At 35.9% G+C, this 15475-nt stretch overlaps 1 protein-coding gene across 2 annotated transcripts; it reads right to left on the bottom strand.

Moving 5' to 3' along the window:
• Positions 1–5853: 5853 nt before the first annotated feature.
• Positions 5854–11196, bottom strand: LOC125192539 (disease resistance RPP8-like protein 3). 2 transcript variants are annotated; one of them, XM_048090146.1, is made up of 4 exons: positions 11071–11196; positions 10193–10302; positions 8265–9001; positions 5854–7816 (listed from the first exon to the last, which is right to left on the bottom strand). In XM_048090146.1, exons 3-4 carry the CDS (start codon positions 8980–8982, stop codon positions 6066–6068), a joined length of 2469 nt encoding a protein of 822 aa, XP_047946103.1. In that variant the 5' UTR covers positions 8983–9001; positions 10193–10302; positions 11071–11196; the 3' UTR covers positions 5854–6065. The 2 variants fall into 2 exon arrangements, with proteins under 2 accessions (XP_047946103.1, XP_047946104.1); XM_048090147.1 differs by having other exon boundaries at positions 8265–8989.
• Between the last annotated feature and the right edge of the window lie 4279 nt (positions 11197–15475).

Below are 15475 nucleotides of genomic sequence, written 5' to 3'. Positions count from 1 at the left end.
GTTTTAGGATGGAACCCATGAATTTCTATCAAATTTGAGAATCCAAAGAAAATATTACTCTCTTCATCCCTTAAATATTGTCATAGTTTGACCGTGTACGAATTTTAAGAATTATAATGGAATGTGGGTTGAAAAAGTTGGTATAACGTGGGTGGGTCTACTGCAAGCATTACTCAAGGGGTAAATATTGTCATAGTTTGACCGTGCATGAATTTTAAGAATTATAATGGAACGTGGGTTGAAAAAGTTGGTACAACGTGGGTGGGTCTACTGCAAGCATTACTCAAGGGGTAAATATTGTCATAGTTTGACCGTGCACGAATTTTAAGAATTATAATGGAACGTGGGTTGAAAAAGTTGGTACAACGTGGGTGGGTCTACTGCAAGCATTACTCAAGGGGAAGATAGGGATTTGTAGGCACAATAATAAAGGTCAAAATAGGAAAGAAGAAAACAATACATGCAACCAAATCAAGTCGATGCGGATTTAATTTAACTAATTTATTCAATTAAGATTAAGCTTGCTAATGTAAACATGATTAAACCGTTCAGCATTACTGAACTAAATCCTCTAACAAGTAACAACACTCAAATATTTAAAGCTAACGATTTCAAATTCAAACTTCTGAATTGAAAAACAGCATATATAATTATCTTGATGAATTTTGACACTATTCAACGGAAGAAAAGAAAATACCTTTTTGTGAATCTTTCTTCTTATCTTTGCTGGTTTCGAATTGAGTTTCCGATTCAATCACTCCCTTTCTTACAATTTCTTTCTGAGCTGCAAGAGATTACGAATAATTGGGACGACCAATCAGGTTAGATTTTTGGAATTCAAAATTATTTTGATTGTTTTCTAATCTCCGAATTTGATCGCCTCTCTTTAGTGTATAGATATTTTTTTTATCTTATTTCTTATCTTTATTTATTCAGCCTATCTTTTGTAATCAAGTCAGAGCAAATTATAAGCTCTAGTTTTCGGGTTTTCATTGTCGGTTTTTTCTTGGGTCGTATTAAAAAATTGCACCGCGTAGGGTTTCGATTTCATATGCAAGGGATATTTGTTTAGTAATGAAAAAAAGAAGAAAAAAAATCACAAAAATAGTTGGCATGCAAACGTCCGGGCGCCCGCAATAGCGGACGATCGCGAGCCTGATCGATCGGCCGGCCTTGGGCGCATCTCAAGCGGATGGCGGGTGTCTGGGCGAGGAGCTGCAATAGTGGACGATAGCCCAGACGAGGCAATCGTTCGGGCTATCGTCCACTATTGTGAGTGGCGTAACAATACTTAGTCACTTTTTCTTTTTATCTTTCATACTTTACCAATTTTTCATTAAATTATGCGTGGTTCCCAAAGTCCCTATTTATATGGGACGGAGGGAGTATAATTTACATGGTTTCTTTGCCGGCAATAGTGATTTTAGGGTAATATCCAATTTCATTGTGTTAATACTCCCTCCATCAATGAAAAAATGTCTGATTTTGTCATTTCAAGGTGTCCGCAATTTAATTGGACACCACCATTCACCAAAATTATTACACTCATATTCTATTATAAAATCAATATGTAAAACTGGGATTCACATTCCATTAACTTATATTCCCCTTTTTCTTCATAAAATTAAATAATTTCTTAAACTATGTTAAGTTAAAATGGGACTATAAATGGGATTGAATCAATTTCAAACTGAAGAGTCCAAATTTAAACTTCACAATGAAAAAACAGCAGATGTAGAATGATGTAATTGATTTAAAACTAAATATTTAAAGGAAAGAAAGAGAATACCTTTTGTGAATTCTTCTTCTTATCTTTCCCAGTTTCAAATTGATTTTCCGATTCAATCACTCTCTGTTTAGTTAGATCTACGACCTTAATGAATAAAAACAATTCAAATAATATAATTAAATTCGAAACTAGAAATAACCAAAACATAAAATCCTACAACAAGTATTTATTAGAGACCTTACACCTGCATCACAGTGAGATTTAAACGTTGGAGGTTGTTATATCTTCTAGAGTTGAAAGAGGTTTTGAAATACAAATTCATCAACTCAATAATTGCTAAAAAGATTCACCACCGTTGAAAAATCAATATCATAAATTCAATATCTACATAAAATTTTATAACACTGCGGCTATATCATTCTTTTAAGCTTCTTCAACTTTAGTAGTAAAAGTTTGGTGTATTATATTTTTATGACAAAATTGAGACTCAATATGATGCAACCAGATGTGATGTACTATCATAATTATGTTTTACTAGGATAAATTAATATTGCATGACATATAACCTTATAAATCCAAACTGAAAAATAATCTTAACGAGCCTAGCATTCATGGGTTGAACCAAATTTCTGAATTGAAATATTTCAAATTAAGAAAGAAAAACAACATACTCCATAATTATGTGATGAATTTTGAATCTATTCAAAGGGGAAAAAAGAAAATACCTTTTCGTGAATCTTTGTCTTTGCCGGTTTCAAATTGATTTTCCGATTCAATCGCACCAAGAGTTATGCATGGATTTTGAACTTTAAATTGCTAAACTCAGAATGGTCAAATTCAGCTACTTAATTAAATTGGACAAAATTTATGAGGCCACCTCGTACCTGACCAAAAAACAATAAAATAATTGTAAAAAAAAGAACAAAAAAAAAAAACTTAGCCAACTTGTACTGTTAAAATAATGTAAGCCATGTGAAGGGAGGCAATTTGATGTTCTGAGATTTTAATAGTACTAATATTCTATCATAAAGTCTACCCTAATTAATGCGGACGATGCTTCTAACAAGAAACAATGAATTGATTTAAGGTCAAATTGCCAAAAAAAAAATTGGCAGTGACCCCGGGTGTCTCGTCGTGACGGTGGGGCGCGACCGCACGAGACAACACGCCACGCACGTACCCTTTGTGGCGCATTTTGATTGGCGGTGAAGCTAATGCAGATATTTATTATATGGGAAGTTGGGGTGTCTCGTCGCGACTAGGCCTGCAAATTTAGTCCGTGGGTTTTGGATATACCCGATCCCGACCCAATACCCCGAAACCCGAAATTATGGGTTCGGGTACAGATTTGGGTAGTTAATGTTATATTTTTCGGGTATTAGGGTACCCAACTAATACCCGATTAAACCCGATTAAAAACAATAAAATAATGGTAAAAAAACAAAACTTAGCCAACTTGTACAGTTATAACAATGTAAGCCATGTGAATACTAATATTCTATCATAAAGTCTACTCTAATTAATAACTACTGTATTTAATGCGGACTATGCTTCTTAAACAATGAATTGATTTAAGGTCAAATTGCAAAAAAAGGCAGTGACTTAGGATTTGATTATTTGTTTTATTGATTTATAGGAGATTTTTATGTACCACTATTATAAATAAGTATGAAATTTTAAATTATTATTAACAAGAATAAATTAAATAAATTATTTAGCATTTTCTCATTTACGGTTTCTCTTTCTCTCCTTCCCCTTCAAGTCTCTTTTCAAATAAATTATCTTATGCATATTAATCACCAATTAACACTCCCTCTGTCGTGAAAAAATAGTATCATTTCAAAAATAAAAACTTTTTCTTATACTTTACTCCTTTTCTCTTTTACTTCAGTGTTAAATAATAAATATATATTGAAATAGAGTGCTCTAAAACACATACGAACGAGAGGGATAGAGAGAAGAGGGAAGAAGAAATTGACAAATTATATTGTACTATTTCTTAATTGAGATGGAGTACAATAAAGCGATGAACGTAAAGCACACCAAGGAATTACATGGTTCGATCTTTCGAACTACGTCCACGGACAACAAAACGAAACTTTATTCACCTCTCTACCAAGAATTACACACACTCAATCGAGCCCTCTCTACCACTGTAAAACCGAGAGCTTAACCGCAAGAAGCTAACCTAAAAACAGAGTGAGATTGTGTGAGCCCTCTTTCGTGTTACAAAGCGTGTGTATGTGTGTGTGGATCTACTTTTATATGAATGCTATGAAGTGGAAACAAAGAGAGGTAGTTCACGTAACAAACTCCAGCTGTTACTTCCGCTCATGAACCTCCAACGGCAATTTTGAGCTGACGTGGATAACCGATTTTCAAAAATTTGGTAGCTAACTCCACCATTTTCACTAACTCCAAGCAGTATTTAAACTTGGTAGCTGGTAGAGGCTTTGTCAACATGTCAGCTGGATTATGCTCTGTGCTGATCTTTGCTACTCTGATCTCTCTCTTCTCCACCTCATCTCTCTGATGAAGTGCATTCGCACATCTATGTGCTTCCTTCTCTCGTGAAAAACCTGATGCTTTGCAAGGCACAAAGCACCACTGCTATTACAGTTGATCTCAACACTCTTTTGCAGTATCCCAAAGTCCTCCATTATCCCCATATTCAGCTTCAGTAGTGGATAAGGCCACCACTGACTGCATGCTTGACTTCCAAGAGATGGCAGAACCAAAAAGTGTCAAGATGTATTCGGATTGTGACTTTCTATTATCCAGATTAGCCGCATAGTCCGAATCACAAAATCCCACCAAGGGATCAGAAGCTTCTTCACATACTCCTCCATACATAATTCCAACACCCTGAGACCCTTTAGTATACCTCATCAGCCACTTCACGGCTTGCCAGTGGCTTCTGCCTGGGTTACTCATGTATCTGCTCACAACACTCATTGCTTGAGTCATATCTGGTCTTGTGCAAACCATGGTGTACATCAGGCTGTCCACAATGTTTGAGTATGGGATCATATCCATTTCCTTCTTCTCCTGTTCTGTCTTTGGACCTTGATCTGCTGAAAGTTTAAACTGCTGACTGAGAGGTGTTGACACACCTTTTGAATTATTCATCTGGTATTTCTTCAACATCCTTGCAAGATAATCACTTTGCAATAGCCACAACCTTTTAAAAGCTCGGTCTCTAACAATATCAATCCCAAGAATCCTTTTAGCACAGCCCAAATCTTACATCTCAAAAACTAAGTTCAACTGCCTTTTTATTTTCTCAATTTCTCTGATGTATGGACCAGCTATCTGCATGTCATCGACATACAACAACAACCATGCGATAGCCACTTCATTCCTATACTTGATGTAGACACAACCATCAAACTTGGATTTAACAAAACCCAACCTATGCATCTCTTCATCAAATTTTATATACCATTGCCTGCTTGCCTGCTTGAGTCCACACAGGCGTTCAAAGATAAGGTGATCGAACCTTCGACGTTCTCGAAAGATGGAGGATGAGTACGGGATGGGGGGGGGGGTATAGATGAACGAAGATGGAGGATGAGTACGGGATGAAAGCACCAGTTGTTACAGACGTTCTCCATAACGAGGCCGGTTAGCTAGCTTCTCGGAGAGATAAGGTGATCGAACCTTCGACGTTCTCGAAAGATAGACCACGAATTGCTGATTTTCGGACGTTCTCCAACGAACAACAATTAGGAAACGAAAGATAATAATATTCTTGTTGCTCAAGACAAGTTAGGGAAAAAAATGAAAGCACGTTCTCTGAAGAACAACAATTTCAGACGTTCTCTCAATGAAACCACCCGTTGTTACAGACGTTGTCCGTAACGAGGCCGGTTAACTAACTTCTCGGAGAGATAAGGTGATAGAACCTTCGACGTTCTCGAAAGATAGACCATGAATTGCTGATTTTCGGACGTTCTCCGATGAACAACAATTAGGAAACAAAAGATAATATTCTTGTTGCTCAAGACAAGTTAGGGAAAATATTTGTTCATTGATTGATTAAAATGATAACAAGCTCTCCTATTTATAATACTAGAATACTAGCAACAACAAACAAATATCTAACAAATATGAGAAAGATGTGGTGAATCAAAATATAACTAAATAATTTGGAAGATCCTATGATACAGGATTCGTATCAAAGTTCAGCCTCTATCTCTATGCTCGTCGAGGTACACTTATCGGTGGACATTGCATCTTCTACGAAGACTGAGACCAAGTTATTTGCAAATAAACAAAGGGTAAATGAAAGAAGAAAAATATACAGTCTACTAACCAGATAGATATCAACTTCAAACTATGGATAGATATCCTCCTCAACAATTTTGGAGGTCAAACCTGAATTTCTGATCTTTGTTGCAATGTGTTTTGTTGTTACCATCTTAAACTTTAGCAGTTTAGCCATCCTCCGAATCTGTTCCGGGAGTGTCTCCAGATGTGGACAGTTGTTGATTTCAAGTTTCTTGAGCTTCCACGTTGCATTTTCATCTTGTATCTTTCTTAGATTCCACAATTCATTGATGCAAAGTGCATCGAGCCTGGGAAATCCGCCGCAGTGGATCACCATTTCTCGACCAGTGTATGCATTTTGCAGTTTGAGCTTGCTTAGGAAAGTGAGCTTCTCTAATATCGGCATGGGGTCTTCATCAAGACAAGTATTTATCAATGCTATGTATTCAATCTCTTGAGGTAGATCATCTGCACTTGGTAGCCTGCCTATGCGCCCATCTAGTTTTAGTACCTCGAGTCCTTTTATAACACCAATTTCATCCAAACACGGCATGCTTCTAAAACGAAACCCTCTTAAGTAAAGATTACTAAATTTTGAAATCTTAGCTAGAGATGCGAAGAGCTTTCCGACATCCGAGTTTTCATCAACTTCTTCAATGCCCAACGTTTGAATTTTATACTTTCTCTCCGAGCCCGCGACCTCATATGTCAAATCATAAATCGAGATGTATGTTAGGGTCTTCAGCTTCCGCAGCGCATCTACTTTCAAAGGCTTCCGGAAAATCACATCAGATATGTGGAGATGACGAAGGTTGCCCATTTGCCATATAATATTCGGCACCTCCACCATAAAGTTCAGGGCTATATCAAAAACCTTAAGGTTTTCCAGATCCACCAACGAACTTGGGATCGCTTGTATGTAATTGTTTCTCAATCCCAAGTATCTTAACTTAGTCAATGCTCCAATTTTTTCGGATATAGTTTTCACCCCGAAATCTTCCATGTCAAGTATTTTGAGCAATTCAAAACTCTCCCAATAAGACGAGCTAGTGTCGTCCAAGTAGCTACCACCTCCATGGAAGATGAGAGAAATAAGTTCTTTGCTATTTTCATTCGTGAGATGATTAAACCTGTCTCTGCCGCACTGGATAACACGATGACGGGCATTCTGAGAGGGCCTACTGTATCCATTGCTCCTTAAGATCTCAAAGCCCATTTTCTCTTCAGCTTTTTTGATTGATATCGTGTGTAATAGAGGATTGAGGTGACACGACATTTGACTATAGTGTTGCTTCACGATTTTAAGAATCGAGCTATTAACAAATTCCCTTGTAACTGTTATATAATCCAACTTTATTTCTCTCATTATTGGATTATCTAATCCATTTGCAGCCCAAATCTGTTTCAACTTTCTTTCTCTCATTATTGCATTTTCCTTAAAAAAGGAAAAATGCATGAAATGTGGCTTCATATCATTTTCCAATTCATGATACATCGGTTCCAATGCTTTCAATGATTCACTCAAATCAATTGAATCAAAAAGTTGTTCCCATTCCATACCGGAAAGTCTTTGTTTTGCTTTCTTCCTTGCAACATCTATTATAGCTATCGGCAAACCCCCACATTTTTTCAGCATCTCTTTGCCCTTCCTCTCCAACTCCTTCGATAACTTAATTTCATCACTTGTAAATTTATTAATTGTTTTCAAAAACAATTTCCAGCTCTTATCAGAATCCAAAGCTTTCATCTCATAAGTATAATTGATGCCGGCTGTTGTAATCAGAAAACGACTTATTAACAGCAACCTGCTTCCCTGGCCTGCATATATTTATACATATACATGATGGGCTGTATAAGGGTCCTCATAGCTCTTTAGTGTTAAGCTTCAAACAGATCACAGCCCTTGGATCCTTGAATTAGATGGTTGTGATAAACTACATTATTAGACTATAGTGCTACATTATTAGTCTGTGTAGATTATTTCATAGAATGTTTGGACAGTATATAGAAAAAGGATCTGAATACATCCCTATACAGGATAAGGACAATTATTTCATAAAGGAAACTAGGAAGGCAAATGAACTATGAAATTTGGATTAATCAATAATTAGTATTAGTAGATTATTTGATGTAGTCATTTGGATTAAATATAATTTATAGTCTAATTTTTTTCACTTTTGTATGGCCTGAATTTCGAGAAAATCACCAATTATGTTCTGGTTAAATATTTCTTTCAAAGATAAACAAAAGGGAAGGAGATATATACCTCGATATGGAAGACCTTCGAAGATGTAATCCAATCCCATTTCCTTTGGAATATTGTCGAGAACAATGAAATATGACATGTCTTGCAGGTGCTGGCAAAGCATCCGGAGGAGGCTCCGGTTGTCCATTTCTTCCAATGGAGGATCTCTTTCATATCCTACCACCATTTGTTGTATCAGTTTCATAAGTATCTCTTTGTTACTCGTGTCACTTGAACAGCATACCCAGGCATGACGCTGGAACTGGCAAGCCCCGGCCTTGTACACTTGTCTGGCCAGAGTTGTCTTCCCGATACCAGTCATGCCTTTTATACAAAAAATCTCTAACGCATAAGACTTTTTAAAAATCGCTCTGTCAAGCAACTGCTTAACGTTTTCCTCCAACCCCACCACAACTTCCTCTGCTTCTTCTTCGTCTCCAACATTTTTTTCATCAGCCCCAAAGTTTATCATCCGTATCTTTGTCATCTCTATATCATCTGTGAGGTCCCATAACGTAAACCTGCTCTGTGAGTCCATGACATCTTGAGCCAACTCGACCAAGTCAGCCATTAAATATTTTAGCCTGCTCCTCTCTTCAATTTTGAACTCTCTCATAAAATCCAACATCTCTTTCAGCATTTTAATTTGGAGCCCCATAGTCAACCGCTGGCTATCTGGACATACAATATGCAAACTCTTGAGATGTTGTATCATCCCTAAGACTGCAGCCTCCTCCATGTTTATGCTTCAACAATAACTGCACTTAATAAGATCGTTGCATCACAAAATAATAACTCCTTCCATTTTAGCATAATTTTTCTATTTAGCCTTTTTTCTTCTTTTCCCCAATTTGTGTCTTGTTTCAAAGATTGAGAGAATTATTATGATAAAGGATGTCCCCCTCAAAGTGACACGTTTCATAACGGGAAAATTATCAACTAAATCACGAAAGATAGTCAACTTCTGAATTACAAAAAGGTCAATTTTTGTCTTAGATATATGACGAAAATACGAATTTGGCTCAAAACATTCACTTTTTGAAAAATGAGTCCATCACAAATGAAAATGTCACCCAAGTAGTCCTTTCATTAAGGGTTTCGTAAAAAACTAACAGTCAACGCTAATTGCATAGTGGCATGATTGTTAGTTTTTTTACGGAACCATAAAAAAGGACCAACCCGACAATGATTTCATTTATTATGGACCTGTTTTTCAAAAAATGAATGTTTTGGACCAAATTCGTATTTTAGTCATATGTTTTGGCCCAAAATTGACCTTTACTCTTATAAAATAACGAAGTTCACAATTTTCGAATATCCCATGTGCCTTCTTTCCATCGAAATATGCAATGTTGTGGTAACCTATTATCACCACATAAACATATGTCAACCTTAGGAAGTGAGTTAATTTCCCCCTTTTGAAAATAGAAACACACACTCTCTAATTTATTTATCTCTCCAGTTTACACACTACATATAAACAACATTGCATAACATCATACGCTGAAAAAAAATATTTCACTTTGAATGGGATGGAGTGAGTTCTTTCTGAATTTGGTAATTGGTTGTACTTGTATTTGTATGATACTAATAATTAATATGGTTATAAAGACAATTTTTCTTAATATACATAATTCGCAGAATATGAAATTCATGCTTTTTGTAAACCATTTTTCTCCATTTAAGATTTCCATGCAACTTAAATTTGGTCAATCTTATTAGCTAATTATTTCACAGCCTATTTCAATGCGCAATAAGATTTAATTAACATATTTTTTGCAATTATGATAATGCTTTCTTAAGTACACGATGAAGATAACGCTGAATGAATCAAGCATGTTTTACCTAACAAAATCTTCTGCAAATCTTCATGGAAGATTTAAAAAGTCGAAAATTTTACAATCATGTAAGGAATTTTAAAATAATTTCGAAAGGAGAAAAAAAAATACCTTTTTGTGAAATTCTCTTCTTTTGTTTGCCGGTGTGGAATTGATTTCTCTCTTTTTCAATGTTTCAACGAGCAAGTGTGATATCTTCCAGAGTTGGAAGAGATTATGAACTACACATTCATAAACTCAATATGGTCAAATTTTTAGCATGATAAATAAAAATACTATAATTTCTGCAAAATTTAAGAGCCCCATGTACCTAAAAAAACAATAAATAGACAATTTAAATAATGTAAGCCATGTGAAATTTTATCATCGTTTATGCATCCTAGTTTCCTCAATAAATTATGGATTTTAGAGGACATATTCAATCAAAATAGCCAGACGAACAAAAAATAATGACTGATCGATTCAACTACAATGGGACAAATAGAGTATCAAATATTAATCCTAATTGAAAAATACTTGTACACATAAGCTAGAAACAACACTACAACAATTTCAAGAACACCAGAAAAATTATGTCCCAATTAGCCAAAATTAAATGTGAAGTAATTTAACCCAACTTTTGTTAATGGCCACAATATATATGACATTCTTAGGGGAAAAATAAATATCCAACTTTAGAAATCATAAATTTATCAAGCATAATCAATTATAAAAATAACTTTGCATTTATCTCATTTTACTTAACAAGATCTAAATTAGGCGAATTTAATTAACAATTTTATGCTAATGTTAACATGATTGAGTCGATCGCTCAAACATTACTGAACCAAATCTTCTAACAATTCTCTATTTAAGGAAATGATTCAGCGTTGAATCAAATTTCTGAAGTGAAAGATTTCTTCTAATTTCTCGATTAAATAAGAAAAACAACATATATAATTATCTAAATAAGTTATTCTGAAACTATTGAAACGGAGTAAAGAAAGTACCTTTTTTGTGAATCTTTCTAATCTCTGATGGTTTCGATTGATTTTCGGATTCAATCACACTCTCTTTTCGATTTATTTCAGAATTGGAAGGGATTTTGAACTACAAATTCATAACTCAATCTGGTCAACTTTTAGCAAGTTAACTACTCCATTTAATAAATGGAGAATATAAAAATAAAAAGATTAGTGGCCTACACATTTAATTATGTAAACCATGTGAAAGGGAAACAATTGACAATAAAATAATGGGAAAATAGCTGGATTAAACGAGGCAGTCAGATAAATTAATTTTCTGCTGCTTATCTCAATAAATTTCTTTAACAATCTCGGGATCATAAGTAAGTCTCCTCATATTATAATTATATAATAATTGCTGGGTGTAAAAATGCAATCAAATACACTTTCGTCCGTGACTATAAATTTCTTGGTGCGAAATTTAAGGAAATGAGGTTTTGTTAGTGAAGTAGAAAGTGAATAAAGTAAGAGAGTTATTAAAGAAGAGAGAAAAATTAAGAGATAGAGTACCAAAAAAGAAATGAGTCACTTGTCTTGGAACGTCCCAGAAAGGAATATGAGTCACTTATATTGGAACAGAGGCAGTATATTTTATGGTTTCTTTAGAAGATGAAAACTAGAATTAGAAAATTACTCACTTTCAAAAGATATACCCCCTTAATAAAAAAGAAAAAAAGTTCAATTATGTACGGTACGAGCATTAATAAGAATTTGGTAAAGTATGAGAAATAGGTGAAAAAAGTGGATAAAGTATGAGAGATGAAAAGTAGGTAAAGTATATAAACTTTTAGAAATAAGACTATTTTTTTGGACATTCTAAAATGGCAAAATGAGGGACTATTTTTTATGGACGGTCAAAAATTTTCTTTAAAATGATACTCCCTCCGTTCCTTGTTAATAGAGACTTTTCTTTTCGGTATGGTGTTTAAGAATAATGTGTTAAATGGATGGTGAATAAAGTAAAAAAGAAAATTAATTTTTGCCAAAAATAGAAATAATTTAATAAACTTTAAATTTTCTAAAATAGGAAAATAATTCTATTAATATAGAATAGAGGGAGGGAGTAATTTTTTTAAAGTTAATTGGGTAACAGCTTTCAATGCAACTTTCATCAATAATCAAATCTTGGTAAATTCACACTGGGCCGGAATCAGCCCAATCTTATTGGGCCTAAATTTTCGACTATCAGCATTTGTTAGTTATGCATGGCAATTCTTTGCGTTTTTCTTATACATATCAATATGCAGGGGAATATTAGTACCTTCTTTTCGAGTTTTTAATAAAGAGTATAGGTCAATTTTGGTCTAAAACATATGACCGGTATACGAATTTGGTCCAAAACATTCACTTTTTGAAAAACGGATTCATAACAAATGAAATTCGTGTCGATCAGGTCCATTTTTTACGGCTTCTTTATTTTTTTACAGTCAACCGTCGATTAGCAAAATTTTGACCCAATTAAGCTTAATCTCGGATTATTAGTCATCTAATTATTGCAAATGTTCCGGACGTATTTGATATAGATAATGAATATGTTGAACTAGTTTGACGGTAGGTTGTTCTATTTTTCTGCTTTATCTTCGACGACATTGTAGTCCATAATGCTATATGGATGTTTCAACTCCAGTTTCAAAACCTTAATATCATTTCAACATTGTCGGAATTCAGTGGCTTACATTCAAGATTCAAAATTCAAAATTGAAATTTAATTGCTTCGTCGGAAAAAGCAAATGAGGTTGACGGTGATGGCTTCGTCGGAAAAAGCAAATGAGGTTGGACAAAAAGTTTTCAAATTAGTCATGTACATTAGTCTCGTTTATTAACACTTAAGTCCTAATTGCATTAACCTTGTGTTTTAAATTTTACCTCAATGACCAATAAAAATGGTTGAATCAAGTAAACACATTGATGAAGGGTATGTTTGGTAGTCAATATTCCAACATAGAAAAAGCTTTATTCAAAATTAAATGCATACAAAACTTGACAATATAGTGTATATTCATATTCTGGGTCGTATTCTGCATAAGTTGTATGTTTAAGGATAAATAATTGAACTTCAGCGTTAAATATACATTGAAATAACACATACGAACAAGAGAGATAGAGAGAAATGGGAAGAAGAAATTGACAAATTATATTGTATACTTATTTCTTAATTGAGATTAAATACAAATCTATTTATACTTATTTAAACCTATGCGGTTCGACTCTCTTTTGCAATATGGGAAAGAACCGTCAAAGAAAACCCAGAACGAAGCATATAATTATGCTCGACTCGATACAGGGAAATCAATTAGATACCAAAATTAAAGGATAAATCAAGGAAACAATCTTGGACAAAATTTGTGTTGGAAAATTAATATTAGAGTCTCAAGATTGTGGGGAAGAGTAGGGTCTCAAGGGTATATACCATTACTATGGTACATTTACTTCTCTAGTCCTATAAATAGGAATGCACTATGTATCAACAACAATTTAAATCAATCACAATGTATTCTTCAAAAGTTCTTAGTATTATTTTCCGCATTTTACTTTTCAACATGGTATCAGAGCAGGTTCGATCCCTCGCATGAATCAATCTATCTCTATGGTCCAAAATAAAAATCCTCCCTAATATACAGCCGAGAATCTGCCCCAAGTATACCAAACAGCTATGAAAATTTTGGGTTCAAACCAAAAAGGGAGCAAGAGCATGCCACCCAGAAATTAAAGGTCATGGCCATCGTCAACGGAGAAGACCGTGGTGGGGATGGCAGCAGCGAGAAGCAATGTTGGCGGCTGAACAGCTCTGGCAGCGGCAATGAATCGTTTTCCCGCTAAGTGAAAAAGCGGCAACACTAGACGGTTGAAGCGGCAACACTAGAAGCAATGAATCATTTTCCACGCGAACAACGGTGTTGTCACCATAGAAAGGCGATGGGAAAATCAGAGGGGGTGACCTCACAAGGCCACTGTTTTGGCGAATTGAGAAAAAAAAGGGGGAGATGAGTAGAAGAGACGCTACTCGTAGGGATTATTAGAGACGCCACAGACCACATGCCTACCCCATGTTATAGGTCACCCACAGGTCTTAGTCGAGCTCACACAGAGAGCTCGGAGAACTTGCAAGCGCAACCACCGAACCCCGCTGTAGGGTATCGGTGGTGTTCACCCGAACTCCACATTAGTATAATATTATCCGCTTTGGGCAAAACCCTCACGGTTTTTCTCTTGGAGTACTCCCCATAAGGCCTCATACTAATGGAGTTAGGTTAGCCATTATATATGCTTGCAACTCTTGTTCATTCTCCGATGTGGGATATGATTTGCTCCCTTTCAGGTTGCTGACAGGGAAGCTCTGAGAAAGCAAGCCTGGAGAGCCATGGTGGCCAAGCTGAAGACTAAGGGCTGGCCGAAGTTTACACCCATGAGTCAGCGGAGGAGCCACCACGGATGGAGAAGAAGGCTGCAGAGGAGTGGTTGGAAGAGAACTGAGTCTCCACCTCGACAGCCTCGAAAATAACCAACCAAGCCAACTTTCACAATCTTACAAACACAAAAAAATGGAAGAAGAGAATTCGATGAATCGTCCGGCGAGGGGGAGACGACAAACACTGCCAAACGATTCTTCGCGCCTAGAAGAATGTCAAGAAGGTAGCAGCCCAACCAAGAGATCAAGAATCTTTGAGATGGAGATGCCAAAAGGGAAAGAGTTTGTTGGTGGTCACCGATGGAGCGGTGTCACTCAGTTGCAGCCAAGAGAAGAAAACAAAGAATGATTCCTCGGTTTGTCCGGCTGAGGGGGAGAAGAAAAGTATTCGATCGAACAATCCCTCTCAAAATGTATGTCTGCCGAAGAAGGCAAGTGAATGGAGAGGATGTGAAGCCTGCTTATCGAGGAGAAGAGAGGCTGAGAAGGCCATCACCAAGGAACAGGTTAAAGGAGAAGACAAAGGAAGCAGAGTACAACAGGATCATGTGGAAAGGCAGCAGCGAGAAGGCTGTAAAGAGCCGATGTTGGTGTAGGCACTAACAAGCCCACAAAGACTGCTGGAGAAATGTTGGTCGGCACAGGTAGCCAACAATAGAGGAACGAGTAGACGCTGAGAAAGCCCACAGGAACATGAAGTTTGGTTGTGACTCTTCGAAGGTGGCCGCCATGATGAAGGCGAGAGGGGAAACCGAAGTGAAGGATTGACTAGAGGGTCTCACCATTGGGCTAGTGTTGGGCTCCAGAAAGTTAAAAAAAACAAAAAGAAGGGAAAATAATATTGGGCTCATAGTTTGAGCTCATAAGGGCTGGGAGTGGTCCTCCAAAATTAAGCTTTGGGCTACAGATTAAATTTAGTCCAAGGACGAGTAAGCTCCTCTACATGAGTAAAAACTGTCAGTCAGAAAAAAAAATTAAAAA

Source organism: Salvia hispanica, chromosome 4, assembly GCF_029641045.1.
Source record: "Salvia hispanica isolate PSC_SH4W2 chromosome 4, Shi_PSC_v1, whole genome shotgun sequence".
Taxonomy (NCBI): Eukaryota; Viridiplantae; Streptophyta; class Magnoliopsida; order Lamiales; family Lamiaceae; genus Salvia; species Salvia hispanica.
This window is presented reverse-complemented; position numbering and strand designations above follow the sequence as displayed.